At 42.0% G+C, this 26894-nt stretch overlaps 1 protein-coding gene across 1 annotated transcript in view; it reads left to right on the forward strand.

Annotated features, from left to right (window-relative positions):
* ADAMTS17 (ADAM metallopeptidase with thrombospondin type 1 motif 17) overlaps positions 1-26894 on the forward strand; it is a 190859-nt gene that overhangs the window by 113954 nt on the left and 50011 nt on the right. The window contains exons 13-17 of the mRNA XM_014946094.1: positions 4660-4826; positions 5941-6068; positions 16508-16628; positions 19079-19153; positions 24272-24352. Coding sequence (XP_014801580.1) covers positions 4660-4826; positions 5941-6068; positions 16508-16628; positions 19079-19153; positions 24272-24352 — 572 coding nt within the window. The remainder of the gene's footprint in view (positions 1-4659; positions 4827-5940; positions 6069-16507; positions 16629-19078; positions 19154-24271; positions 24353-26894) is intronic.

The raw sequence follows: 26894 nt of genomic DNA on the forward strand, positions 1-26894 counted from the left end.
CTTGGATTTTTTTCTGATTCAGGAAGAGATGTAAGTGATGTTATCTCCCATGTGCCATCCTTCATCCCTCTGGTCCATTGAAGCACATCTGGAAGATTTTTCTTCATATGGGAGTCCTGAGCAGGTTCCCATGGTGGCCATTTAACTGACAACCCCTGTTTGTGTGCATTACGACTTCTGAGATGAACGAGGGTGCTCACAACCTTGAGAGCAGGCCTCCAAGTTGTGTTTCTCTAACTTTATTCATATTTTAAAGTTTTCTCAACGACAGAGCTCAGGAAACTTTTCTTTTTAAATAGGGGCTGAAATTCTGGCTAGCAACATAGTCACTTTCAAGACATGCCTTGATGATGGATAGGCACACGCTGGCGGCTGCTGAGCTGTATTCATATGAAAGGGATATTTTTGTTTATTTGTCTCCTTAAATAACGCTGAACTGCAATTGCATGTCTATAATGTCCAGGCTTGATTTTTACCAGCTCATTTTCCTGAACCAGGGACTGAGCTGGTTTCTTTGCTGTCAGCTACAAAAAAGTCTCTTTAACCACAGTGCTGACCAAACCTAAATCCATTCATCATCGTTCCTTAAATTACAGGAAATGCTCCCTCCAAGATTGCACACTGATTTTAAAATTCTCTTGCTCATATACATTCTTGGCTGGGGATACACACGTGATCTTCTTTTGCTTCAAATTCCTGGCATCAGCCCACTTCTTCTGCAGCTGGTTTATTCACTGTCCAAAAATATTGGCTAAGGGATTTATCTTTTATTTTATATATATTTGGTCTTGGGATTTTTTTTTTTAAACTGGAATTTCTACTCCTGCCAGCTGACTTTTGATCCTGTGGGACTATCAGTATTTTTAAACCAGTTGCTTCACTGTTTGATTTGGTTTTTCCTCTCTGTAATTTCTGGGAGTATTTGCATGCGTTGCCTCCAAATGGTTGTAAGGCAGCGTGTCGTGAGCCAGTTTGCACGTGCAGACTTTTGGGTTGTGCTGCCTTGTGTTCTTGTCTAGGCTTTGGATTATGAAGAGAAAACCACTGGCTTAAACAGAACATCAAAATGGGATCTCCACCCCTTCTCCAGTCCCCTCTTGTCATGTAAAAGGGTCACAGTAGTATAAACGGGCTTTGATTTCTTCAGTTCAATTAGTGGGTGGATTCTCTTGGCACAAATACAGTGCAAAGTGGCCATGAAGTTGTCTACCAGAAGATCTGGCACAGGCACCATTTCAGGCATTTGTCAGGGTGGGCTTGAATGATACTAGTTATTGGAAATCACAGGCGGTGCCAGAGCCCATATTATACAGGGCTTGGGACCTGGGAATGCAGGGATCTTTCCCTGCAGATTCTTTTGCATAATCTGATAGAGATGATGCCCAGAGTCTTGGCCTCAGTATTTGGAGAGATGGAAGGGACACAATCGTCCTTTGAAGCCTCAAAGATGAAGCAAAGCAGGAAAAGAAAGGCATATGACCAAGTGCTAGGTAACTGTTTGCGGGAGACCAGAGGGACTGACTGTTGTTTTTCTTCATCTTACATGATGAAAACCCTCAGTATCCCATTTAAACATGCCAAGAGTAATACTGAAATACTATAACAGAGGTCAGTTAAATAAAAGATTACTGTCAGTAATTCTCCATTCCCTATCCAAACAGTAAGAGCGTAATCAGCGTGGCAGAGCTGTCTTGTCCATGCCTCTGACTGCCTGTCCATGTTTGTTTATCTGCTTGTTCCTCAACCCCTTGAAACAGATGCTCTATATTCTACTAGTGTTTTACTAGATTTAGTCTAGTGGAAAGCAGTAACATATTACCAAATAAAGCCTGATGCTGTTGGACACATGAAAGCTGAGGTGAGAACATCTCTTTTGGTATATTGTGTTGAATTACTGGGAGTAAAACCACCCCTCAGATCTGTAGGATGTTCTGTTGTTTTGTGGCTGATGAGTGCATCCCACTCTTTAATTTTGGGAGACACTAGATCAGAAGGAGGCAGTTCATTTTGCTCCTTAATTAGAAAGGGAAGTCAGGTCAGGCTGCTGAAGAGCAGAGGGATGTAGGTCAAGAGCAGAGGAGTGCAGGTCAAAAGGCACTATGTTCCTCTAACTCCCACTCACTGGGAGTGGTGGGTGCTCAGGAAGTGTCTCCTAATAGATGTGGCTATTACTTTATTATTGCCAGTGACCATTATTACCAACAGTGAGAGCTGCTTGTTTCCACTCTGCGTTGGCAAACTCATAGAAAGTCCCTCACAAGTTAATGACATCTTAAGATTAAAGGTGAGACAACTGCTAATGCACACAGCAAATATTAGCCCTGCTGTGTGTCCTGTTCCATGACCATCATCTTGGTACCCTGCTCTTGAGAGAGAGCTCTGCTACTCTTTGGGTATTCTGACTGTATTCTGTTCTGTTTTGGTTTTTTCCTGTGCGTGTACACACAAAGATGCACAGAGTCACTTACCTTCAATGGCTACATCTCTTTTGCTGTAGCCAGAGAGATGGTGCTGACACCAAAGTTTGTGTATTTGGGTGCAGGGTTCACAGGGGAAGAAGCCTGCATCATACCTCTAGTCATCTGGACTGAGTGTCTGTTTCATCCAGGCTACGGCAGCAGACACGATCCTCCCAGAAGATTTCTGCCTCAGCCTCAGCACATCTGCTGCCGTGCACGTGTCCGTGGCAGGGAAAAGGTGTTAGTAATGCAGGCAGGAGTTTGGTCAGGCTGTTCTTCTAGTGACTCTCCGTGACGTTATTACAGTGTCACTAGAGACCAGCATTTCCATTTTAGAAAAAACAAAACACTTTTTCTGGGATTTATGGAGCTACTGTAAAAAATCTGATCAAGGCTGAAATTTGGCATGAGGCTCTTCTATGCAGAATCAACTGTTTCTGTTGCACCGAATGCTGAATTCATCAAGTCCAGCACAGCTAAGAAATCAAAGAGCCAGCCCTATCGCCAGCGTGCAAATGACCAGGGCAACTCTTGCTAGGACTGCTGACACAACTAGATGATATACAATGAGGGCCTTGCTTTCTAATTAGCTGAGTGATACAACCTGATGTTCATTGCTCTTCTGGGAGGGAGGGGGAAAGAGGCTTTTGGAATGAAATGCCATAGTGCTAGAAACTGGAATTTGGCTAGAGTTGCTTTTTATGGCCATCTGTTAAAGAAAAGTAAGAACATATCCATCCATCTTTGCTGATTACAGCTGTGGAGATAGGTATGTGACAAATTCAGAAAAGTATCAGCAAGTAGCTAAAGAAATTATCTGTTAGGATGGCTAAGCCTTTTGCTTACTTGTTTTTTTTTGTTTGTGTTTTGTTTTGCAAAGAAAATACAGGCTATTGTTCAGAGTTTGAGCTTTCCTTCCTAGAATGGCTAAGCCTTTTGCTTACTTGGTTTTTTTGTTTGTGTTTAGTTTTGCAAAGAAAATATAGGCTATTGTTCAGAGTTTGAGCTTTCCTTCTTCTCTGGGGAATCATAAATAAGAATAAATAGGTTTTGCAGGTGCTTAATCCTGGTGTTGGATTAGTGGCCTTTCCTGCACATTTAAAAACCAAATGTGTAAAATGGCATGTTTTTCATGGATGCAGATTATCAGCTGCACTGATTTGTTTCTGGACACCCTACTTCTAGTACAGGTTGTAGCTAATTCTATGCCATTTTAGTTTCAAACTCCTGAAAGCAGAACCTTAGAGGATGTGTGCTGAAGAGACGTTTGCTGTGTCCCCATTAAGGGTGTTTGAGGTAGAGGACAAAGCATAATGGTAGAAAGAGAAAAGTGAAACATTCCAGGTTGCCTGCCTCTGCTTTGGGTGTTTGGTGTGATCCTGGGCACAGTGATGTCACCACGGTGCCTCTAGGTTCCCCATTAAGACTATAAATACTTAACTTTGGTATCCATGATGGAACTACAAATTATCTTCTGAACTGCCTGACTGTGCAAATATAGGTTATACTTAGACCTCAGGTGTCACTCTTAGTGCACCTTCCAGAGCCCAACTCTCACAAGTCACCATCAGTAAACAAACTTGTCCCAATTCACAGGAAAAGTTAATCAGAGCTCAGGCCTGATGTCACGGCAGAACCCAAAGTTTGGGACTGCTTTACTTCAAGTCCTGGTCTGAAACTGTTGGTGGACACAGACATTCTCCCCACTCTTTCTCAGTCATTTGCCCGCTCCATCTGAAAATAAGTTAGGACAGGAATGAATTGCTGTTGAAGTCAATGAAGAAATCTAGGTCAGCAGTGTAAAATTAGTCACTTCCCTTGGTTTGTGACCAGAATACAAACAGTTAAACACTCTGTATCTTCTAAGAAGGCTGCTTATTGCCCACAGGTGAATAGCATTATCACTGATCTGAGGTGTGCACTGTGTAGGCAGCCCCTATTTATTGATCTGTGTGTGGGATACAACAAAAGAACATGCTTCTGAAGTACTCCAGAGCAACTGTTATGATAAGCCAATAGCTTGAATAATTTTCAATTATTGCTACCGACAGCAGGGCTGGACCTCCAGCAAGCAACATCTGAGAGGAAGGATCCTTCCTGCTATTTAAACAGTTGCCTTGGACAGGGAAGCTTAGGTGAAGGTGTGCCTGTGAGTAGCTGTGTTCCTCCTGCTCACCCTGGTTTGTCTTTCCTGTGATAGCCCGGGACCAGGCGGGAAGAATTGCCGGGGAGCCAGCGTGGAGCACACTGTGTGTGAGAACTTACCCTGCCCTAAAGGTGTGCCAAGCTTCAGGGACCAACAGTGCCAGGCCCACGACAGATACACCAACAAGAAAAAAAGCCTCCTGACAGCTGTCATCATTGATGGTAAGTTTTTTCATCTTCCTCTGCACGACCTTGCTGTTCTTTCACTGCACCTTCTCAACCTGTCTTGACTTCATCTGCTGGAGTCCCATTTGTTGGTGAGAAGACTACAGTATATTTGCCTTAGCTACATCTGAAACACTAATTACAATTAGTTGTTCTTGGTGCTGCCCTGCTGTTCTTTTAGCCTTCTTAACAGAAAATACAGAGCTATCAGTTCTTTACTCTTTTTTTTTTATAGATTGGGAAGGTGTTCCTTCTCTAGCTAAACACAATAGTACCTTTTCCAAAGCCTTTACACCTTTTTCCAAAGGTTTAAATATATAATATAACAATTTCCATTAGCATGGATGAAAAATGCAACTTTTCTCTACAGATTTATGTCAAATTAGTTTGGGGGTTCTTTCTCTAGATATTCTAGCAGCATGGTTTGCTGACAGAAATGTTTGTAAGTACCATAAATATTAGTTTAAGGAAATAGTAGGTAATATGTATGCAAGAATGCTTTAAATCTATGTATACAACTGTTCTTACTGGCAAACTGATGTAAGTCAGTCCATCAAGAGCAGAAATGGACTGGAGAACTTGTTCTTCTTTAATCACTGACTGCAGCCTGAATTTCGTCTGAGACACTCCCACAGTGACTTGGCCTTTCACGTCAGGCTGCTGAGCATTCCCTGTAACACATGTTCCGGTCACAAACAGATACATAGAAATGCACTGACTTAATGGTTTTCTGTGTCTCAAAAGACTAATCTCATCAAGGTAACCCATTGAATATTGAGCATAGAAATGTACTGCCTTAATGGTTTTCTGTGTCTCAAAAGACCAATCTCATCAAGGTAACCCATTGAATATTGAAATTGTAAAGTGAGGAAATGACAGGCCTAAATTGAAAGGATCATGCTCCTTCAGTGATGAGAATATCAACCTTTCCAAATCTGTGAAATTGTAAAGTGGGGAAATGACAGGCCTAAATTGAAAGGATCATGCTCCTTCAGTGATGAGAATATCAACCTTTCCAAATCTGTCCGTGAAGAGACTGCATCTCCATTGCCTCAAAACCTCCTGTTTGTGCTGTTTCTAAAGGCAGTTGCTTCTGTATTTCTCTTTCCAGATAAGCCATGTGAGCTCTTCTGCTCTCCACTGGGGAAGGATTCCCCTGTGTTGGTGACAGACAGAGTCCTCGATGGTACTCCGTGTGGGCCTTACGAGACCGACCTCTGTGTACACGGCAAGTGCCAGGTGGAGTAACGTTCTCTTGTTCTATTTCTAGTGTTAAGTGTCATCTGGGGGGGCTGTGTAGATCCTAGAAGAACAGGGTGGCTGGGGGCTGGCTCTGAGGTGAGAGGGCAACCCTATTTTATACGACCCATTGCAAGAGCTCCACAACCCCGTGTCTTGATCTGAGAATTATGATAAATGCCCAGGGTATGAGCTTATTACTGAACACCTGGGAATGTTCAATGATCGCATTTGCTTGCGTGTAGTCATCAAGTGGCTTGGGTGGGAAGGACTTCTGTGAGGGGAGAAGATGGGATTGGAAATCTGGTTTGCTTAACTGCTTCATTTCGGCTATTAGAGGAATCACTGAAAAACCACTGATCCTGCAAACTGGGATTAGAAATTGTCACTACCTTGTTACAAGTGCTACGTTGCCAGCATCACGATGCTTTTCAGTTCCACCTGATTCTTGTCTAAGAATATTGAGGATGCTTTTTAATACCAGTTGCTCCTTGGCTCCTGCAACTGTATGAGCCCGTAGCTTCCCCTGTGTGATTTTTATTAACTGTGTTACTAGATAATGCCAAGGTGAATTAGTGTAGGAGCACATCAAAACTGTTTTGTTTTTCCCTTGGAGTAAGAGAAAGGTTCCCTTCTTCCCACAAACTAGGTTTTAAAGCTCCATGCAATAGAAAGTCCAGGTTTAAAGGAGCAGATCCTGCAGCCCAGAGCACAGCCCAGGGCAGTTTTCTTTTGTCTCTCATCTGCATTGTCTTGCTTGGGTCACGTAAAGAGCAAACCAAAGAGAATGTAGGGTAGGGTAGGCTTCCTTCTGCTGTCCTGCAAGGGGACAATCAGTGTCCCCTTGGTTGTCCCTGACTGGACTGGCCAAACCCTGAACGTGTTTGTTTCCTTCTGTCTCTGGTCAGACAAGTCAAGAATGGAAATGAAGAGGACTCTGTTCAAGAGTCTTCGGATATGATTCCCTTTTCCTGGAGTGAAGGTGTGGTGGCCTATAACCACTGCAATGATGATTGTTTCTCTCTAGCCAAATTACATATAGAACCAAAATTAGGTGTGGGTGATCTTTGTAATGGTTTGGTGGGCCATGAAACAGTTCATAAAGCAGCTTGTTGAATGCTTAGGGAGGGCCTCTGTCAGAGCTGATATTTCAGATTCCTTGAAAGTTTAGTGGAGTTGTATAGACCCATACTAACTGGAGATTTAAGGTTTGGACAAGGGAAAGGAGAGAAGAGAATGTTTATTTAAAGATCATAAATTACAGGAAGTCATTTGGAATGGCTGCTTCTAGCAATGTTGGAGCAAGTTGGAATCAAGCAGTTGGAATGGAGTCATTTGTCATGGACAGTACGACAGGGCAAAGGCATAGTGGGTTTTCTCCTAATCAAGTAGCGTGTGCTCGAAGTTTGCTGCACACACGTTAGTGATGGGAAAGACAGTTGAGTTGGCTACTGCAACCTTGCCAGCGCTGGATTCTTCCTGGCTGTTCTTCCTCTAAGTTTATCCTCATCTAGATTTGTATCCTATGCCAGGAGTGCCTCTTCTCAGGATTAACCAGCCTGTTGTATCCACCAGAACAGCTTTCTAGCATCACCCTTTACATCCACTAACTTCACTGGAGATATGCTGGTTTGTCCTGGGGGCACAAGGCGCATGAAATTTGGCATTATTTCTGATTAGTGTGAACAGTGATTAAGAGCTACCAATTTTGATTGTTTTGAGCCTTCCAGGCAGGGAGACAGATGAACACAATATTCACCTGGGTATAAGAGAGCCTTTGGGGGCATAAAGCAGATTTACTAGTAGCAATGCGACGAGATAAGTGAAAAATCTTTGCCTGGATTGAATTTTGCACTGCTGCAGGAGACAGCTCCCACTGTTCCCTGCCAAATGCTGCTGAAGAGGCAAGTTTAATTCAGTCCTTCTAATTTGTTCAAATGAAGAATCTGAACAGCAAGTTGCTGGGGAACCAGCAAGGGTTTGATTCTTTATATGCTCTTTAATACAATGTCCTTTGCATAGAGTCAGGTTCGTGGTGCATCCCAAGTTACTTAATTTTCCCCTGTTTTCAGCTGTATCTGAAAAAACTAAAAAATCTATTAATAACCTTTTATAGTTAGGCCAGCTGTGCACCTCCATCTGTGTGCCATTGACCATTACTCTGGGCCAGCCGGCTTTACTGCTCCAAACATTCAGATCAGCCACAAATGGTAAATCAGACATTATGGCAATGTATGATTTCTTCTTCCAGTGAGGAGCAGTAGCCAGCTCCCCTCCAAATGAAAACCTTTATGAGCACAGAGCTTTGGAGGTACATCATGAAAAGCAAATTGTGCTCTAAGTCGGGGGCAAGTGCCTTTAACTGTGCAGAGAGGTGATGACAGCTGCAGAACATTCAGTCCATTTGCATCTGGCTGAGAGAAAATGCAAAATGATCAATTCAAGCCGAGCAGATTTGAAAGCCTCGTGAACTCATTTATAACACTCTTCTGCCTTATATGCAGTTTAGCGCTGAGAATTGCCATATGTGACTGTGTACCCCATTTGCCACAGATACTTGTCTAAATGGCTGCCTATTAAACCAATTTAATCAGCATATTCATTTAATTACCCTTCTACTCATTTCTTTACCCAGTGTAGACAAAGCCTGGCAACAAGCATTGCAGGGGGCCTGGAGAAAAGAATAAGTGCTGAAATCAAAGGGTGGTATTACTGTTATTTATTTTCTTGTGTAATCCTTCTAGTTGAAGGCTCTCAAATGCAGGAATGACACATTGACAGTGTAACAGACAAATTAGCAGTAACCGTTGCCTGTGAACATCTAGTCCAGGAAATGTAATAGCTCTGTTCCCTTCGGCAGTAGATGCTCCTAAATGAAACATGCATCCTTGTTGCATGATGAATGAACGTAGATGAACGTGACAAAGAAAAAAAAAAAACTGTTCTTGCAAGGAGAGGGGGGTTTTGAGAAGATAAGCAGGAACAGATTCTTTGAAGCCTCAAAATACCCTAACTGCATTTGAGCACTGAGGGGAAGAGTCTTTCTTCAGTTGTACTTTCTGAACTTATTATTTCATTTTTTAAAGCCATGAGCTGAGCTCCAATCTAACCAGTGTGTGTGAAGCCTTTTGATGTCAGCCTCACTATCCTTGAAACAAAATCACCATAAGCAGTGGCATCCCTGTATTTATCACTTACACCTGAAAGCACCTGGCATGAGTAAATTTGGTTAAAACTTTGGTCATGCACAGAAGTACCAGAGGGCAAAGTCAGCCCTAAATTTAGCTTAGGGGGTTTATGCTAAATAAAACTTTCAATAATCTTACTTCTTGTCTTTGAGAGTAATCATAAGGTCTTAATTCAATTTTGTCCTGCCCTTGTTTATTAGAGTTGTTTTTGAGGTTGAACATTTCATTCTTGATAGTGATAGAAGTTTGCCAGAATGAGGACAAAATAAAAGCTACATAACAGCTTCATTAGTTGGTGTCAAATATGGAACAGGGTGTTATAAAGTTATGCCTTTAGAAGAAACATTGTGGAGTAATAACAAATGTGCTTATCCTTACCATCTTCTGAGCAAACTAGATGCCTTATTCACTGTGTGTGTAGGTCTTTGATCTTTTCTTCTTGAAATTCACATAGTCTTCTAGCAAGGACATTTTCAGAGACAGAAATTCTGTAGCAGGCTGGAGAACAAGAGCAGTCTGATGCACTGAGGAAGAGGAGGGTGAGTGCTCATCTGGGCTGTGCAGCCTCTTTCTCTTGCCTGCTTCCACAGTTTGCTTTCTCTAGCATGGACATGGCGGTCACGGTGAAGATGTGCAACCTGCAGCTCAGGTTGCTTTTATCTTCTCATATTTCTTGTCAAGTGACAAGTGGCTTTCAGAGAGAGGATTCCCTGAGGGCTTTGTTCTTCCTCGAGACTTTTTGGTGTAAGTTTCATGAGTCAACGCTCATGGAAGCAGTGCACTTTCTAACCTCTTACAGTTCTTCAGTCTGTGCTGCTGATGTTAATAGAAATCTGCTGGCAGAAGTAGAGCTAAAGAAGGTGTCAGATGTCACACAGCAGTGGTGTGGGGAGAAGACAAGCTGCTCAGCTGACTGTTGTGACGCACATGACTTTGTGCTGGCTTTTCTCAAAGGAGGATTAGTCTGGGACGCATGATAGCATGACAACTTTCCAGTGGGGACTACAGATTGTACTTCAGCATGTAATCTAAGGTCTCTTTGAAAAGAGAGGCCTCCTGTACAGCGGAACCGAGCTAGACATCAAGGGCAGTCTTTGCTGTGATTTAACAATTTAAGAGGTGAAGATGTTTTGACTCTATCTATCTACAGTTTTCTCATGAAAGTTTTGTCATGTCACAGCTACTTTTAACCTGCTGATGAGTCCACAGTACATTCAATGATGACAAGCCACACGTTAGGCTGTCCTGGCAGAACAAAAATATTATTAAAACAACCTTCTTCCAAAAGCGATTGTCATACAGTATGAAAGTGGAGCACAAATTTGAAAATGGACACAATTTCCAAAATAGTTTTGGCAAATTGGATAGGCAGAGTGTCAGGAGGGGGCCACAAGTGGCAGAGGATAAATTGCAGTTGTCTACTGGACCTATTGTTGGCAAACAGTTTTCTATGTACTCAGTACCCACTTTTTGTATTTGATTGATGCGTTCAGTTCTGGCTTTGCCTCCTCACTTGAGTATTTTCCATGTATTATTCATATTCCTGCATTACAAACCGTGGTACAAGATGTTCCAGACTGGGTAGCTTGTCTCCATACAACAACTTGGCTTAGCACTGTAGTTTGATAAATTATATAGTATATATGCACAAAATCCAGAAGGATTGTTTGAACTACAAAAACCTGTTGTATAGCTACCATTTTTTCAATTTCTGGGTCTGTAGCAACGTAATCTGAGGCCTAAAAAGAGTATCAGGGCTTTTGATGAGTAAGGCATAGCAACAAAACACAAGACTCTGTTGATATCTTGCTACCTTTTAGTGTACTTTACAGTGGGATATGAAAAAAAAATCATGCCGTTTCCCCCTATTTTTCTTTTATGGAGAACATATAATAGACAATTCATGGTGTCTGCCTTGGAGGCTTGTAGATTTCGCTTGTGGCTTGGGCAGCCAAGAGTTGACCGGAAGGGAAGCTACAGATACATCATATACTGATAAATATATATTATTTTCACATCCAGAACTGACATGACAGATGCCTCTTTTGATGAAGGGCTCTTGATATAAAATCCTCTGGTATCTGCAGCCTGTTGGCATTTGTACAAACCAGGGCAGAGGCAGGGTGGAATCAGGTCAGGGATGTCATTTTAGATGAAGCTGGTTTGGAAGGGTCAGAAAGGGATAGCTACAGAAAGCAACCAAAAAACAGAGGCAAAGGACTTACTGGGGTGAGAAAAGGCTTTGTATTATTTGCAAGTTTGCTCATACAGCCTGCTCTGCTGCCAGAACACAGGGGTGGCGACACATAACCTTCAAGCTCTACCTGAAAAGAAGTGGTTATCAAAAATATTTGTATATAGCATCCCCATGAACTGCTAAAGGATCTAAACACAAAGACAATGGGCAAGTGTTATTGCATACCTAATGCAGATAAGATAACGCTAATTTAGAATCGGCTGTGTATATCTCCTGTTTGAGCAGAGCTGCTCTGATTCAAATAAAATCTGATGGCTTGGGAAATGACATGATATTTGCTGATCTAAATCCTACATGGACTTCAATCTGTCACACAAAATTTGTTGTGGAAGAGAAATAGAAGTAACTTACAGATTAACCACTTGATTAAGGATCTAGGCTCACCCTCGTGTACAAATCCTGACAGTCACCCAGAATCCTCCATAAGGGCTGTCATGTTTAAAACAGAGAAATAAGAATTGTCTTACCCTCAGATCTGAATGTCAGTTGCTCACATATGTACATTCCTGTTTCATGTGGTCCATCCCTGGAGGTATCAATGGACACTGGATATTATGGACAAAAAATTGGCAGTGTAGATGAATCTGTCATAACCAGCATGCTCTGTACATGATTAATTTGTAAAATGGCACACGTTGCATCAATATTTATATTTAATCCATTGAGACAGCTAGTTAGTTCAGCATATGGGAAGCATTACAGTTTTGTGAGCCTACAATGTCATTTTTTGCACAGGGTGGGTGTATATAACAAAAATAATTGTGTTTATGTAGCAAAACATACTCACACAGACTGTATCAATTGAACTCTTGCACAGCCATTGAAAATACAAATAAAAATATCATTAAAAAATATCCCAGCAGTACAGAAAATAGTTCACACAGAAGAATTCAAATGATGTGTATTCAGAAGGGAAGAGGAGTTTTCCTATGCTGGAGCCAGCAGTGACTGAAGCTGGAAATACCACCCAACAAGCAGTATTTTCAGATGTTTAATTATAAAAATGAGAAGAAGGGGGAGGGAGAGAAAGAAGGGTGAACTGAGATAGCAGCTCAGAGAGAATGAATTTCAGGCCTTTGGCTCAGAAAAACCTGCAGTTACCTGCCAATTTAAAGCCTAATGGGTAGTTCCAAAACATGGTATCAGGGTAGGAGACTGCCTGCACTGAAGATCATTAAGAAACCTGTGGATATAATTGTGACTGTCCATGCTGAGGACTTGAAGTCCCAAAAGACTATCTAGAAGTTTCTTGCCAGCACTCCCATGTTTTAATATGGGCGAGGGACTGGCTTTGGTTAAAATCCACTTCCTCTTTGTCCAATTGCTGCTGTTCATAGCAGTGATGCAGCACTGCAGGCTTTCAACAGCTAGTACGGGCAGGAGGTGGAACTCCTGGGTGGTGTTAACATCACTCCCTTTGCCAAAGTTATGGATATCACTGTCCAAGTCCATGTTGGATGGTACAGGGAAGCTCCAAGAGTCCAAAAACAGGGCTGATGGTGGCAAATACCCCCACAGACTGCTTAACAGGGTGGTGGGAACACCAGGCTGGCTTTTTACTTTTTATTCTTCCTTCTGAAGACAGATGAGCTCCAAGTGCCCTGCTCACTCCTTAATGGAATATCTTGGTAAAAATACACAACTGCTTCCCTTCTCACCAGACCATTCAAGACTGATGGAACTGAAAGTATCCGGCTATTGCTGGGTGGAATGGTCCATGGACTCCTGCTCACCTGTGGGATAACTCTTGGGTCAGAAAACAAACAGGATGTTATTTGCAAGATCTGTCTTTACTCAGAATGTAAAGCTGCCCCTTTCTGCTTCTTAATTAAAAAAAATCATCTTACCCTGGTTGGTGTGCTGGACTGTACAGGAAGCAGCACAAAAGTTAGAGATGGCAAAGATCAAACTATTTGGTTTTACAGGTTTGTTTCTGCACTATGAAAGCTTGACTTTTGAGCAGTGAAACTTGGGGTTTTCCCTTTGCATACAATTAATTAAGCCCTCACTTTTTTGGAAAGCTTTCTGGAGGTTGAGGACAGCTCTACTTTAACAGTTGATGGTGTAACACGTAGAGCCTAAAGCACGATGTCTCTGAGAATAGATGATGTACAGACTCTCCCCTCTGGTCTGGTAGGGCTCAGGCTTAAGCCTCTGACACCCAGAGCTGGAATCTTGGAGACTTTCTCACCTTGGAGAAAGCTGGACATATTTCTCAATTAACAGTACAGGATGGCTGGCAGATGCTTTCCTCCTAGGAAGGGTGATGCTCACTGTCTTTTGTTTCCTTGTCCTTCCAATCCTCACTCCCTTCCCTTTGGGAAGTTTTCAAAGGATCTGAGCAACCGAGGTGATCACTGTAATGTGTTTCTAAATGACTTTGCAGCTTTTGGAATCAATTGTCAGATCTTAACAAAAGCTGTTTGATTATGTACTGTTATTAAATATACTTTTACTTCAGAAATGATTGGAAGACTTTGGCAGGGGGTAGCGGGCTCTGATGTTTATGTAGACGAGAGTACGGTGCTTCCAAGGTATTTTTTCCCCATAAAGTGGCAAGAACACACCAATTTTCGTCTTAAAGCCAAGAAAGAAAACTGGTTTATTCTCTTAAAGATTTTCCTTTGTAAGAGGCCATTTCCTGGCCCACAGCTGATGGGGGCTTTAATTCTCAAGCCCTGGACTGAAGGGAAGGTCTGCCCTGTGGATGGGAGAGATGGTGCCATTGAAGGGAAGGCTGCAAGGGCCGTTCCCAGTTCCTCCACTCACAGGGAATTAGGGTGAAGATAAAAGGTAAAAAACATCAAAGCTTTTGGGAGGTATATTTGTGGATTCAGTGTGTGTTCTTTCCATGCCTTTGGAAAGGGTCTTTCAAGTAAAAGTGTGTCAATGACCTGGTAAATGTGGGAGGAAACGGCTTGTCTTGACCCTCAGTGTCAGAAAAGGGGGGGACGATTCTTTCAGCGGCTTTGCTGGCTTGCAGTGGTTTACATTATCTGAGGAACTATAGCGTAAATGTAAAGCATGTGATTGCTAACTCCCCATTCTTTGCCTGCCTCCATTATAGTCCTACAGACTCCTCGTGTAGCACTGGGAATAAGTGTGGTTCAGCACTCATTATATTCCCTTTATTCATTTGTGCGCTCACATAGTGCTAATAACAATGCAGCACAATAAAAGATAGCACTAGAATCTTAAATTAAATGCAGCCTTTCCAGTATCTCAGCAGGGTGGCAGGCAGGCATATATTTCCAGCTGCCTTTCAGCAACCCCATTAATAAATCATACTTATTTTCCTGGAAGGAGAACTGCTGGGACATCCTTCTGTTTTGGGGGCAGAATCACGTTCGATATCCCATTATTATTTCTTGGACCTGGGTGTGAAGTTTAGACTTGAGAATTTTAACTGCCAGAAACTCCATGGTCTTCTTCGTACCTTCCTTTAACTCCCATTTAGAAAGGTTTTTTTCCTGTAATTCTCATCCACCAACTTACATGCTGTTCTACTTAATGAGCAGCTTTGCCCTTATATGTGTTGTTATGTTATGTTATGTATATGTGTGTTATATATGATCACCCTTTCTTAGCATGTGTCTGTCCCTAATGATTTACCCAGACAAAGCCTGCATCAGAACACGTCTGAATGCTGGCAATCTTTGATCCCTGTAATACATCTGGACATAGGCAGTGGCCAGTGTCTTCTGAAACAAGGGGAAAGTTTGAGTTCAGGTCCAAATTATTTTGCTTACACGCAGACAGTCTCAGATAAACAGCCCGGGTTCTCTTAATATTTCCCTGCTTACCCTGTTTTTCAAAATGTTTGTTGTTTTGATTGTTCCCTAAGATATCTCTCCAACTTTCCTCTGGCTTTATTAGAAGAAGGCAAGGAAGGGAGAGACCCAACAGCCTCATTCAACTAAGTATTATTAGTGACAGTCCTGCTAACTCCTTTGCCAAGAAGTTGTTTATCTACAGAGAATAAATCTTCAATTTATTTTTAATAGTAGAATCTCTGCTAATAACTTTGGTAATGACAACTCTTGTTTCAGTAGAAATTTATGTTTTAAGAATGAATTGCTGTTTATTTTGAGGGTCTTACATGGACAGAAAACAATTTACATAGACTAATGACAATAAGTCACATCGACCTCAAGTTCTACCAAAGTGCAACGATGGTCACCATCATAACCTGGAGATAAGGACCATTACCACGGCAGTCTCTATAGCTACAGGGAGAATACTTTGACTGTTCTAGTAATACCTGTCTGCAGAACCAAAGCTGCAGATTTTTACTGGAAAAAGTTTAGGAAGATGTAGAAAATTGTGAAAATACCATTTAAAATGAAGCCTTAGGTGAAATTGTTACAGGGGTTGGTTTTTTTTGTTTGGTTTGGTTTCGGTTTTTTTGTTTTGTTTTGTTTTTTCTTACAATAGAATGTCTAAGCTTAATATCTGGGAAATTTCATAATTGTGTAAACAATCATATGGTACAGATTGGCCAAATATGAACCTAACCTGCTTCCATTAAGTACTTTTGCATTTAAGCTTTCTTGAGCCATTTGATTAATGAGGTCTTTTTTCAGGTATTGCAAAAGTGTAATCAGAACTGAATGTTACACTCCCCATTAAGATCCCAGTCTGAAGCAGAGCTTGTTCATGGAGCAGCAGGCAAACATGCTACATTGCTATGCAAACGTGAAACCTTGTTTTAATCTGTTGTGTTTGAAGGAAGTTAGAGTGGGTTAGTATGAAATCTGTGATGATATCTGGCATAACAAGTGTTTGTGAAATTCTCTTCAGTTAAATCTTCTGAATCAAAGTTCATGCTCTTAGTGTTAGAGAAGGGGGTTTCTGAGGGAGCGCTCCCCCAATTCACAGTGTTCTCTTCCCATTCAGGTTTTCAGTCAGATGTCTATCTTAGTCTTGACTTCAATGTTTAGAGATACTTTAACCTTGCAAACAAAATAATGGGGACCTCTGGTTGTTGTCATTAGAAAATTGGCTGCGATGGAATCATTGGCTCAGCTGCCAAAGAGGATCGCTGTGGAATCTGCAGTGGTGATGGCAAAACCTGTAAAGTGGTGAAAGGCGACTTCAACCACACCAAGGGGATGGGTGAGTAACCCTCAGCAGCATTTTAGTGGAGTGAAGGTTCTCTTAACTGCTTGAGGAGAGTTAAAGAGTGGCAGCAATAGCTCTTCTTGGATAGCATTGGACTCATCTGCTCTAGTAAACACGTAAGAAGCACGAAACAAAACCCAACTCAATTCAAATGTGATATTCTGTCTGCTTCTTATTCAGCTGCCCAGATACCAGCCATTGCCTCTGTCTGAAATTCAAAATGAAGTTGTTTCTCATTTTGAACGCTACCGGTGCTGTTGATTTTAAATAAGAGACAAAATCACGGTATCTTTTCCAGTGAGAGGGAAGTCTTATTTCAGCACCATCTTTGAACTCTTGAGAGCTCAGAATGATGCATGTTGCACATGATTCATGTTATAATCAGGATATTTCAGCTAAATGAAAGAGCACTCCCCTCTGAATATTTTTACTGATTCTTTGCCAGCAATAATATCCAGTATAGGATACAAGAGCTTCCGGTCAGAGTTAAGACTTTCCCCTGTCTTGTTAAACATTAATGTATATACAGCTTGGTGTTTGAATTAGTCTTTGTTCCAGAGTTTCTGTATTGCACTTCTGAGAAACCTGTTATCACACATCCTAATCAGGCAAAGGGAGAGAAAGCCAGATTCAGCACTTCCTCCAAGAGGAATTAATTGTCCAGAAAAAAATTATTTCACATTCAGTGAATACAGAATTGCCATTTCTGTATGGAAAAATATATTCAACATGTGCTACTCCAGGACAGAGTTCAGCAAAGCACATAAAGATTCCCTTTAAGCAAACGCTTCAATTCTATTTAGTTACTAAAACAGCACCAGCGCTCAGCAACTTTCTTGAACCAAGGTCTCAGCACTGAAGTCTGAGGCTCTGATTTTGTTCATTGACCAATTCCTCTTCACCTTCCTCCTCCTTATCTGTGGAGCCAGCCGTGATCTGTCACCTCCTCTCAGATGCAGGTGGGATTTCCACAACCACATCTTTCTGGAGCACGTTTGTGCCATTGCATCGCGAGGCCAACCTCTTAAATGATTTCCTGCATTCTTGCCTTTGACTCTTTTGTCCCAGTTATTTTCCACCCACTTATGTCAAGGCATTTGCTTTTGATGCAAATGGTGGGAAAAGTTTCTCATTTCCATTGAAAAAAACTATTCTCATTTCTGTGGTGGATTTTATAGCTGTTCACGAACTTCTTAATTGCTCCTGAAGAGTGACTATCTTTTATCTTTTCCATTGAGACCACAGAACATCTTGTGCAGATAAATAAGAAATTTCTGGGTCACTGCCAGGAGGTTGCACCCGTTTCCAACTAGACAGGCTGCTTGAGGGTGGTAACTTTACAAGGCTGTAGGAACAGAACAGTTTCAGCCTTAACTGGTTGTTTGGCTGCCAGGAGACTACAGGAGGTTTTCACCCCCAGCGCCCTGTAACCTCTTAAGAAGAAACGGCTGAATCACAGTTAGTGTTCAAGCATTTATGGATCCTTTTTCTTTGCTGATCATCTCACAAGCACAAACCTGTCAAAAAAGTCCTTTGTTAATGCAATGTTTCCATCTTTACTGATCTCACTTAATCTATAAGATAATTATTTATACAGTTATAATCTCATAAATGTTTATTAGATGTTTTGATTTATTAACTTTAAAGGGAATTGGATTTTATGTAGGAATAGCTTTAAAAAGTGACATCTGCGATACAACAAACAATCTTCTAGGTGGAAGAGCATCTTCGCTTTTTTACTGAGCTTCCTAGCTGACTAAAATGGGGAGAATATTCATGGTCTTCATGTTCTCCTGCTTTTAGATTTCTTTTATGTTAGACACTGAAACAGACTTGTTGATTCTCAGCCCCAGTTCTGCAAATATTTTCTGCATTGTGAGTTACTCCGATCAATATCTATTCATATATTGCTGGTTTGCAGAATCAGGTCCTCAGGTTAACTTACAGAATCTTATGCAGCAGGCAAAGCCCCAGGGTTGGGTTTGAGTGAATATGAGGTTACTCAAGAAAATAATTGGCCTTTTTTCTTTAAATTGACGTATAAGCAAATATGTACCAAAATCTGAGAAAAGCTGGGGTGAAGGAGAATACACAACATGACTTTGGTACCAGATTCAGGGTTTGGAAATGTAAGTGATTGCACAGGTCGGTGGCAAATCCCCACGAACTTGCTGCAATCAAAGTCAAGGCCAACGCACTGAGTCAAGTATGTTGATTTATTATTTCAGAAGAGAATAGACTTCAAATATCAAGACATTGATTGTTTTGGATTGGTATCTATTTTGGGAATTGCAGCTGTGACTTTTGGGCCAGATCCTCAACTGCTCTGCACGTGGGACTCCACTGACTGCAGGATTGGTCCCTAAATGTCCTGTGATTGCGAATTACGTTGTCAAGCCCTATTAACTGAACTAAATCCATGCCAACTCCTTTCTGTTTCTTAGTAACCAATAGTCATTGTAAGAAGGTTTCCACATGTGTGATGGCAAAGGCAAAGGCTGTTCCCAAGTGTTTCTCGTGTAAGATACTTGAATGCTGTTTGCAGTGTCAGTGGGTGTTGGTGACATCCTTTGGTGTTGGTTCTTTGTCTTCTTTTGGTTGGATTAGATGGGGAGATTGGTATCAAAAGCCATGGATAAACTTCAAGTCCTTTTACTGTTTAGCTTGGTTTGTCAAAGATATCAAGTACAGATCCTTTCCTTTTAGAAAATCTATCTGCATGAAAGAAAGCCAAATTTCATTAATCAAGTAAAAAGAACCAGGCCTATTTCTTTTTTGTTCCAACCTTAATGTCACAGATGAGATTCTGCCACCATGGTGGGGCATGATGGTGGAATATTCAGAGTGCCTCATAGGAGGTCCAGCAGTTCAGATCTTGCCACGTGTGATCCAGCAATAAATGGATTCCATTACTTTTTTGGAGGAGGAGGTCAAAAGCCTTTATTTGTGATGCTAAACGTCACATACACTTGTGTGCAGCTGGCTGTCTTCAGCAGGCCAACTGAATGCACTGTTTAGACTGAGGTTTACTTTTGACTGGCAGCATGCCCTGTACCTATTTCTACAAAATAGTTTTTCAAAAACAAACACAGACTTGTTCTGAAGTCCCTCTCTGTCTCCCTGCCACTGTACAGGGAGCCTAGAAATAAAGGACAGCTCTTTGGCTCGTACCTGTTGGGTTGCTGTTTTATCACTTGCTCCTGTCCAGACTCCAAAGCTGTGCCTGTAATGGTCAGAGACCTGGACTGAGAACGAGATCTACACTTGTCTCACTTGATTTTTCTCTGTCATATCAAGATTTCCATATCAAGGACCACAGATACTTGGATTTTTTTTTTAATGGCAGAACGTAATAAGACAAGATATACCAGTTGTTGTAACCATCATTTTGGCAAATGAAGAGTGTATCTTTACTAGGGATTTTTCTTTTTAAGATGGTGAAAAAACAGGCTTTTTATTGTGTACGTTACTTGTCCAGCACATATTTAAAAGAAAGAAAAGGGTATTTGACCTGTAGTGCTTGCTAGGAGCATCTTTAGCCAACACAAGAAATGCTTTTTTTTGTTGATAGGGTGTACATCTAAATGATGAGAAAATCGAGCCCTAGGGCCAACTCTGGGGTGTCTTACAAGGGTTTAAGCAGAACACGCAAGTTACAAGTCCCAGAAACCAACTTCACAGCAATAGTAGGAGGCTTTGAAATCTATCCATGGCTCCCCAGTGAAATGATTTTCTTCCAAATGAGCTATCCCATGGCTGGAAGTGGACAGGTGCTGATGGAGGAATTACTCTCAAGCAATAGCAAGTGAGAATCATCACAGCCATTCAGAAAAAGGACACGTAGTTACCGCTGGACATTTCCACTCCACTGTGACAACAAGCACTCAGCACAAGGTGCAAGGTGGGAAGGGTCATGGAAACAGATGCCCAGCTGGTACTTATCCCTAAAATACTAAGGAAGCTGTGCTGGCCCTGACCAGCAGGTAGGCAGGGCAGTCAGATTTCCATGGCTCCTACCCCAGCCTCTTTGTTCACATCACTTTGGGGAAATTTGATAATGCGATGAGCACTGTTGACTTTGTCACACCTAAGTTGCAGGTGTGTACAGGGATAAGACATGCAGGTACAGTGCCCACAGATCAGTACTTTCAGCCATGGGATAATTTTCCCTTTACCTCAGAGTCCATCTGTCATTGCAATGTGAACCAGGAAAACAGTTTTGTAGTAGACCAGTGGCGTTCTGAAGTTCACACTAAACTTTCTGTTCTTTCTGGGAATAATAACAATGGCTAACAATGGATTTTCTTGTGTGAGCTGCTTTCCTCTTGCAAATCTCTCCAGCATTTAAATGAAGATACAGTAGCCACTGTTCACATATTAATCTCCTTGATGACAAAGCCACCTCTTTGTTCTGGTGTCTCTCCTAATACGAGTTACGCCATATAATTTGTATCTAGGATTTGCTTCAATCACGGTCTTACATTCCTGAGACACTGATGTAATGCAGATTATCCAGAAAGATTGGTGCGTGCCAAAGTAACTGTTCCCAAGGTGGAGTATACTACATACAGCACTATAAATTATCAAATAATGAAGTTCTCCTGTTGTACTTTCAAAGCTTCATCTTAACAGGCTGATTTATGGGTGAAATTACTAGAAATACTGCCTGATAGTTGCCAAATCTCATCAGTCTTTAACCAGTTCCTCATTTTAAGCAGAACTTTAAGCCCAACCTTGCAAACCCCTGCATTGCAGACAATTATCCTAAGACCTAACAGATCTTTGAGACTCCTTGACTCAGGGCCAACTCTGAGACTCTTTTTGGTCTTACTAGCTGACACTTGATAATCTTTCTGGCAATCTGCAGTTACAGTTTGCTTAATAAAATGTGCCTGGAAAACAATGGAGGTGTTTTCTGGTGCAGTTATCTCCAAGATCAGGAATATTCTGTGACCAGAAGCCTCACATTAGCTCTAAGGACCAGACTGGAGTGGTGGTAGTTTTTATCAGTGGGAAATTTGCATGGGTGTTACATAGTATGTTTGCAATAGGATTTGACCACTAACTCACACTATATTGCTGGAAATAATGAATGAGAGTGTCAAGACACTCCAGGTGGGACATGCCCAAGAATTCTGCATCATCTCTGAAAGGACAGGTCAGATACAGCTGCAAAGTGATTCACAGTTCACTGGCCGAAGATTGAAGGTCAGGAGTCAGGTTTGTGCCACATGATCTCAGTGAGGTAGCGCAGTATGTTTCTTCTTATTCAGGAGCTGTGAATACAACCCCCCAAAGTCATCAATCAGGATTAGAAATTACATGAGGAGAAAAAATCTGGTATAAGACCAAACTAAACAGTCTCCAGAACTAATACGCTATTAATAGCTTACACTCCACTATTTACTATTGTAAAAAGTAACATAAAAGTCAACTTTTCCACGTGGTGTTTCTCTCATGGCACAGTGATGAAATGAGAGCGTATTTATGGCACTAGCTGAACCTCAAGCAGGGCTCCACAGCTCGCTCACCTCTGAAGCAGTGTGACACACTCCTGGCTGCTGCTGGGTCAGGGGACAGGACCAGAGTTCCCTGAAGTTAGTGACTGGCTTTTCACTAAATTCAGGGTAACTTTGTATCCCACCCCAGTATGATTTAACTCTGGGCATTTGTATCTGGCATGTGATTTAAAAAAGAATAAATAAGTAAATAGTCCCCCAGTAGGTACACTAAATTACCTGAAGCTTGGGCATGTTCCAAACTGGCTTCCTAACAGGGGTGTTCAGGTGTGTCATAGGCCTGTTTCCCCGTGACGGGTTGTCATTAATCACACCTTTGCTGTGTGCTCACGTCTGGCGGTAATTGTCGGTTGGGTTTACGTGCAGATGCATGGGGTGCAGTGAGGATGTTTGATTTCTGAAACACTCTGTTTTGACTGTAATTTGGTATCTCAGCTGAGGAAAAACCAACTCCTGGCAGTGTCTAGAATAAAATCCAACATCTGTTTGCTTTGATTTCATAACAGATTTCAGTATTGCCTTAAAAAAATTGACCCTGGAAGTAATGATTTTTCCCAGAGAAACCCACTCTGTAATAGCAGGTGGGAGAGCCACTGCTCTGGCTGCTCTACACAGACCAGCTTTGATGCTCTGCTGTCCCTCTTTCTTGTTTTCATGCAAGGAATGACTGAGTGTTTCTGAGATATCCTGAGTAAAGGACAATTAGATAAGGAGGAACAAGTGCAAAAAGAACTGAGCTGAACATTGCTGAATGCTAGAGGAGTCACTGCTCCTCATGGCAGCACTTCTCCAACCCAGTGCTCTACATGGCCCAAAATTTCCCTAAAGGCAGGTCTGACACAGAACAGCTTCACACAGCCCTTTAAAGCAAAAAAAAGAGGATGAGGGAACACACAGGATAAGCTACTTAACATCTAAAAGAAAGGGGAGAGCAATCAGCCAACAGAGGTGCCAAGTCATATACTGCAAAGTAAACTGGGTGGCCAATTAGAAGGAATCAAATCATGGTCGTGATGAGATTAGTGTCATTTACAGGGGCCTGATTCAGATTCCAATGAAGTCAGTGGAAAAACTCTGCCTGGCTCCCAGACCTCTGAAATGGGCCTTAATGTTCCTCAGCTTTATAGTTTAAAGGCACCAATTCCACCCCGTAACTCCACATGGCTCTGTGGTGTGGGAAAATAGGCTGTTTCCTTGTACCTCCTAATTATTCCATTATTCTGTTAGTCAGAAATGGTATAATTGTGTCATATTTCTGATTGTTGAAGGAAACATAAAAAGAAGGAGAGAGTTTCAGAAAGATTAAAAAACAAGAGAATTCTATAAAAATATGATGGGGCACTGTAAAAACGTCCCTGCCATGTCAGATGCTCAGATGGTCTAATTTGGCCTGTGTGGCTGTGGGCAGTGTTTAGGGGTGACTGGTGGTCAGTCTTTGAGAAACTTTCAGCTCTGTCGTTGCATTAAATCTGAGCTGTGGAATTCTGTTTAGCAGCCTGATACAAGGAGGCTGTTACCACTATATCCTCCAGATTTTTTGTATAAAGCTAAAGTGTAAGTGAAAACAATTTTTTTCCCCCCAGTGTCCCGCTAATTCCCTTTGTTTAGTTCTAGCATCATCAAAATGGTTTGTGGAAGTGAGTCCTTTCTGATACGTACCCCAGCCTTGAGCAGGGTTATTTTTGAAGGGGAAAGCAGGAGCATCTATGGGAAGCTTCATTTCAAATCACAGAAGTCTGTTTTGCCATGTGCAGTGTTGCTTCTGCCAGTGACCCTTTGCGTCAGCTCAGGAACACTCCTCGTGCATCCTTGTCAGGACCACGGGAGAGCCAGGGTGATTCCGAGGAAGAAAATCTAATTAGGCCCAAGCACAAACCTTAAGTCACAATTAAGCAGCGCACGTGCATTTCTCTCCCTCTTCTCAGGCTGAAATGTTAGTCATCACCATGCATGTCACAGCAGTGAAACTTGGCTGCCAACTCAGGGATCTCATTTGAAGTGTTTCCCACCCGTTCCCCAACCTGGCAGGAGTTGATTTTTCAGGGTGAGACACTGAATGATGGATGCCTCTGGCTGGCTGGGGCGTGCTCTCATCCATCTGCTCTTTTGTTGCCATAGGTTACATCGAAGCAGCTGTGATCCCTGCAGGTGCCCGGCGGATCCGAGTGGTTGAGGATAAACCTGCTCACAGTTTTCTGGGTAAAAAGACAAAAGAAAAAAAAGTTTCGATTCAAAACTGAGCTCTGTTTTCTGTTAAAATGACCTGTCTCTAAATGACCTGTAAGATGAAAGGTTTGTTGTTGCCAGGAAGCAGCTGTTGATTTCATTCTTGTTGCAATCTCTCTCTGCTTTCGTGTCTTTGTTTCATGATATTTGCTTCATGTGACAGTATGTGACACTTACAGGCCCAGTGCAACCTGAAAGGACCAGAAAATACTTTATATAGACAGAAGAGCTCCTGAACAAAACTTGGCACTGGGTTGAACATAGATGCCAGGAGCACACAACACTTTGGGAGAGAGTGGGAAAGAGAAGAATGCACCTAGAGAAAGGAATGACAGAGATACAGATGGGAAGGTGCCCAGCTCAGACTGAAGCAGAGGCAGCACAGGGCAACTGATATAGACAACATCATGGTCAGGTTATTGAGGGATGCTATTTCCTGCAGCAACAGGTTTTCACTTGATGCTGTACCCAAGACCTGATCCTGCAGTCTGAGATGGGCTACCCACAGCCTCTAGTCCACCTGCCTCTATTTTCTCAGGCCAGATGATTTGTTTAATCCTCTTCTCATTTCTTCTTCTGCGTTCCTTTTGAGGGGAACAGGCTTCCTCTCCTCTTTTCCCTGTTGGAAACAAAAGGTTTAGACGTGGGTGTTGGGTCAGATTTTTATGTGAGGTTGTTGTAGGGCAGAGTCTGTCAACAAATTTGTTGTCTAGTTACTAATTGCTTAGATTAAAAATTGGAAGGGCATTAGTAAAATGCAACATCAGCTGTGATGTACATCTGTCAGTCTGGTCCTTTATCTATTCTCCCCAGTGTTAGCAGTGTTTCTTTTTGTTTCATTGCTGTGCAATGGATGAAGGGCTTTATCTCCCATCTACTTCTAGAGAGACCAAGTCATAGAAATGCTAATGCCCCATTGCCCTGAATTCACACAGCAGGTCTGGGGCAGTGCAGGGAGTTTGTCTGAAGGAAAATTGTCCAAGGCCCAAAAGAACACCCAGCACACTGAAACATCCTTTGCACACTCAGAGCTGCATGGCCATGTATAAATGGGGGAATTCTTCTAGCTCTCTTGAGTTCTTTATGCTGTGTGGGAAAACAAAAGAATAAGAGAAAATCCCAAACTTCCTCCTTTGTTCAGTGAGCTTTTGCAGCTTATGTGCCCTGCCTTTTCCAACCTAAGCTTTTCTTGCTGTCAATGAGCTCATTAACACATGATTTTTGTCCTTCCTTATCAAACAGTGTTTCAGCCCTTCCACATGCTGATATTCTTATTGCAGTGGTTGGAAGAGGTGCATGTTCCAGCTGTCCCTTAGCCTGGGAAGTATTAGGTATTGTTTTCACTTCGTTCTCTCGAAGTGAGCTTCTCAGAGCGGAGACACTACAAGGTTTTAGGATAGAAAAGCACTCTGAAAGATGGACTTACTTCCAGAGATCTATCAAGCCTATGGTAGGAACTCTGGGAAGATTACAAAGCTTTTTGCTCTCTGTTTTGCAAAAGGGGGAACTGAGGTGTTGCAACTTGCTCATGGCTATGCAGGGAGTCAGTAGCAAATCTCAGACCAAGACCCTTGTTTTCTGATTTCCATGTCTTTTTCTTATAATCTTCTATCTCTGCGCCTAAAGGAGACATTAATATCCAGTACTGGGGTATAGGATGCCACTGAAAACATATATATAGTGATCATGTCTTAGGGTTTCAGGCCTAGTGCCATGGGTTTTCTGTCTTGAGATGCTACCAAAGTTGGCAATATCACTGGAAAAGATGCTTTTGTTCTCTGTCTTTCGTTCCAGATTCAGGGGGAAAAAAGAGGGTAAATCATGTCAAAATCAGGTCAAAAACACTGGCATTTGTGCCACTTCTTGATAGGAAGCACGTATCACTACTGCTAGTATTTCCTGTAACGCTGCAGCCAGCTTGTTGGGAGAGGATTACGCCTACACGTAAGATATTTGACATAGCAAAGCAGTGGTGGAACAATGAGAGCCAGTGTTTCCTTGGGTTTTACAAATACTCTGCCTTCTGGAAGCCAGCCTCTTTGTTTGTCTTGGTAGGATTTGCACAGGGTATTTGTCCGGGGCTTGGGCTTTGGCAGATATCTGCAGCACGGAGAGCCTTACATGGAGCTAGTGACTGCCCTTCATTGTGACCACATAACCTTAACTAAAGCAGATACTTTCCCACTGGGTGGTGAAGATTAGGACTGTGTATATTTGAGAGCAGGACTTGCTCCTGTGTGCATCACATAAAGAGAGATAAAAATCTGGCTATTTTAAAGCTTCTGAGTGCTTTTAGCTCTTTGTTTCATGGTCAGGAGCCAGCAGAACCTCTCTAAGCTTTCCAGGGTTTTCTCTATCAAGGACCACTGGACACAAAGAAAAGATAACCCAATGTCTCATTAACCTAAGCTGAAGAATAGCAGCAGGAATATCCCAATAGGACAAACAAGATGCCCAAGAAAAACTCCATCACTCTGATAACCTCATAATGCATTGTAAATCCAGGTCTGAGTAT

Source organism: Calidris pugnax, unplaced genomic scaffold (genome assembly GCF_001431845.1).
Source record: "Calidris pugnax isolate Ruff unplaced genomic scaffold, ASM143184v1 scaffold134, whole genome shotgun sequence".
In the NCBI taxonomy this organism is placed as follows: domain Eukaryota; kingdom Metazoa; phylum Chordata; class Aves; order Charadriiformes; family Scolopacidae; genus Calidris; species Calidris pugnax.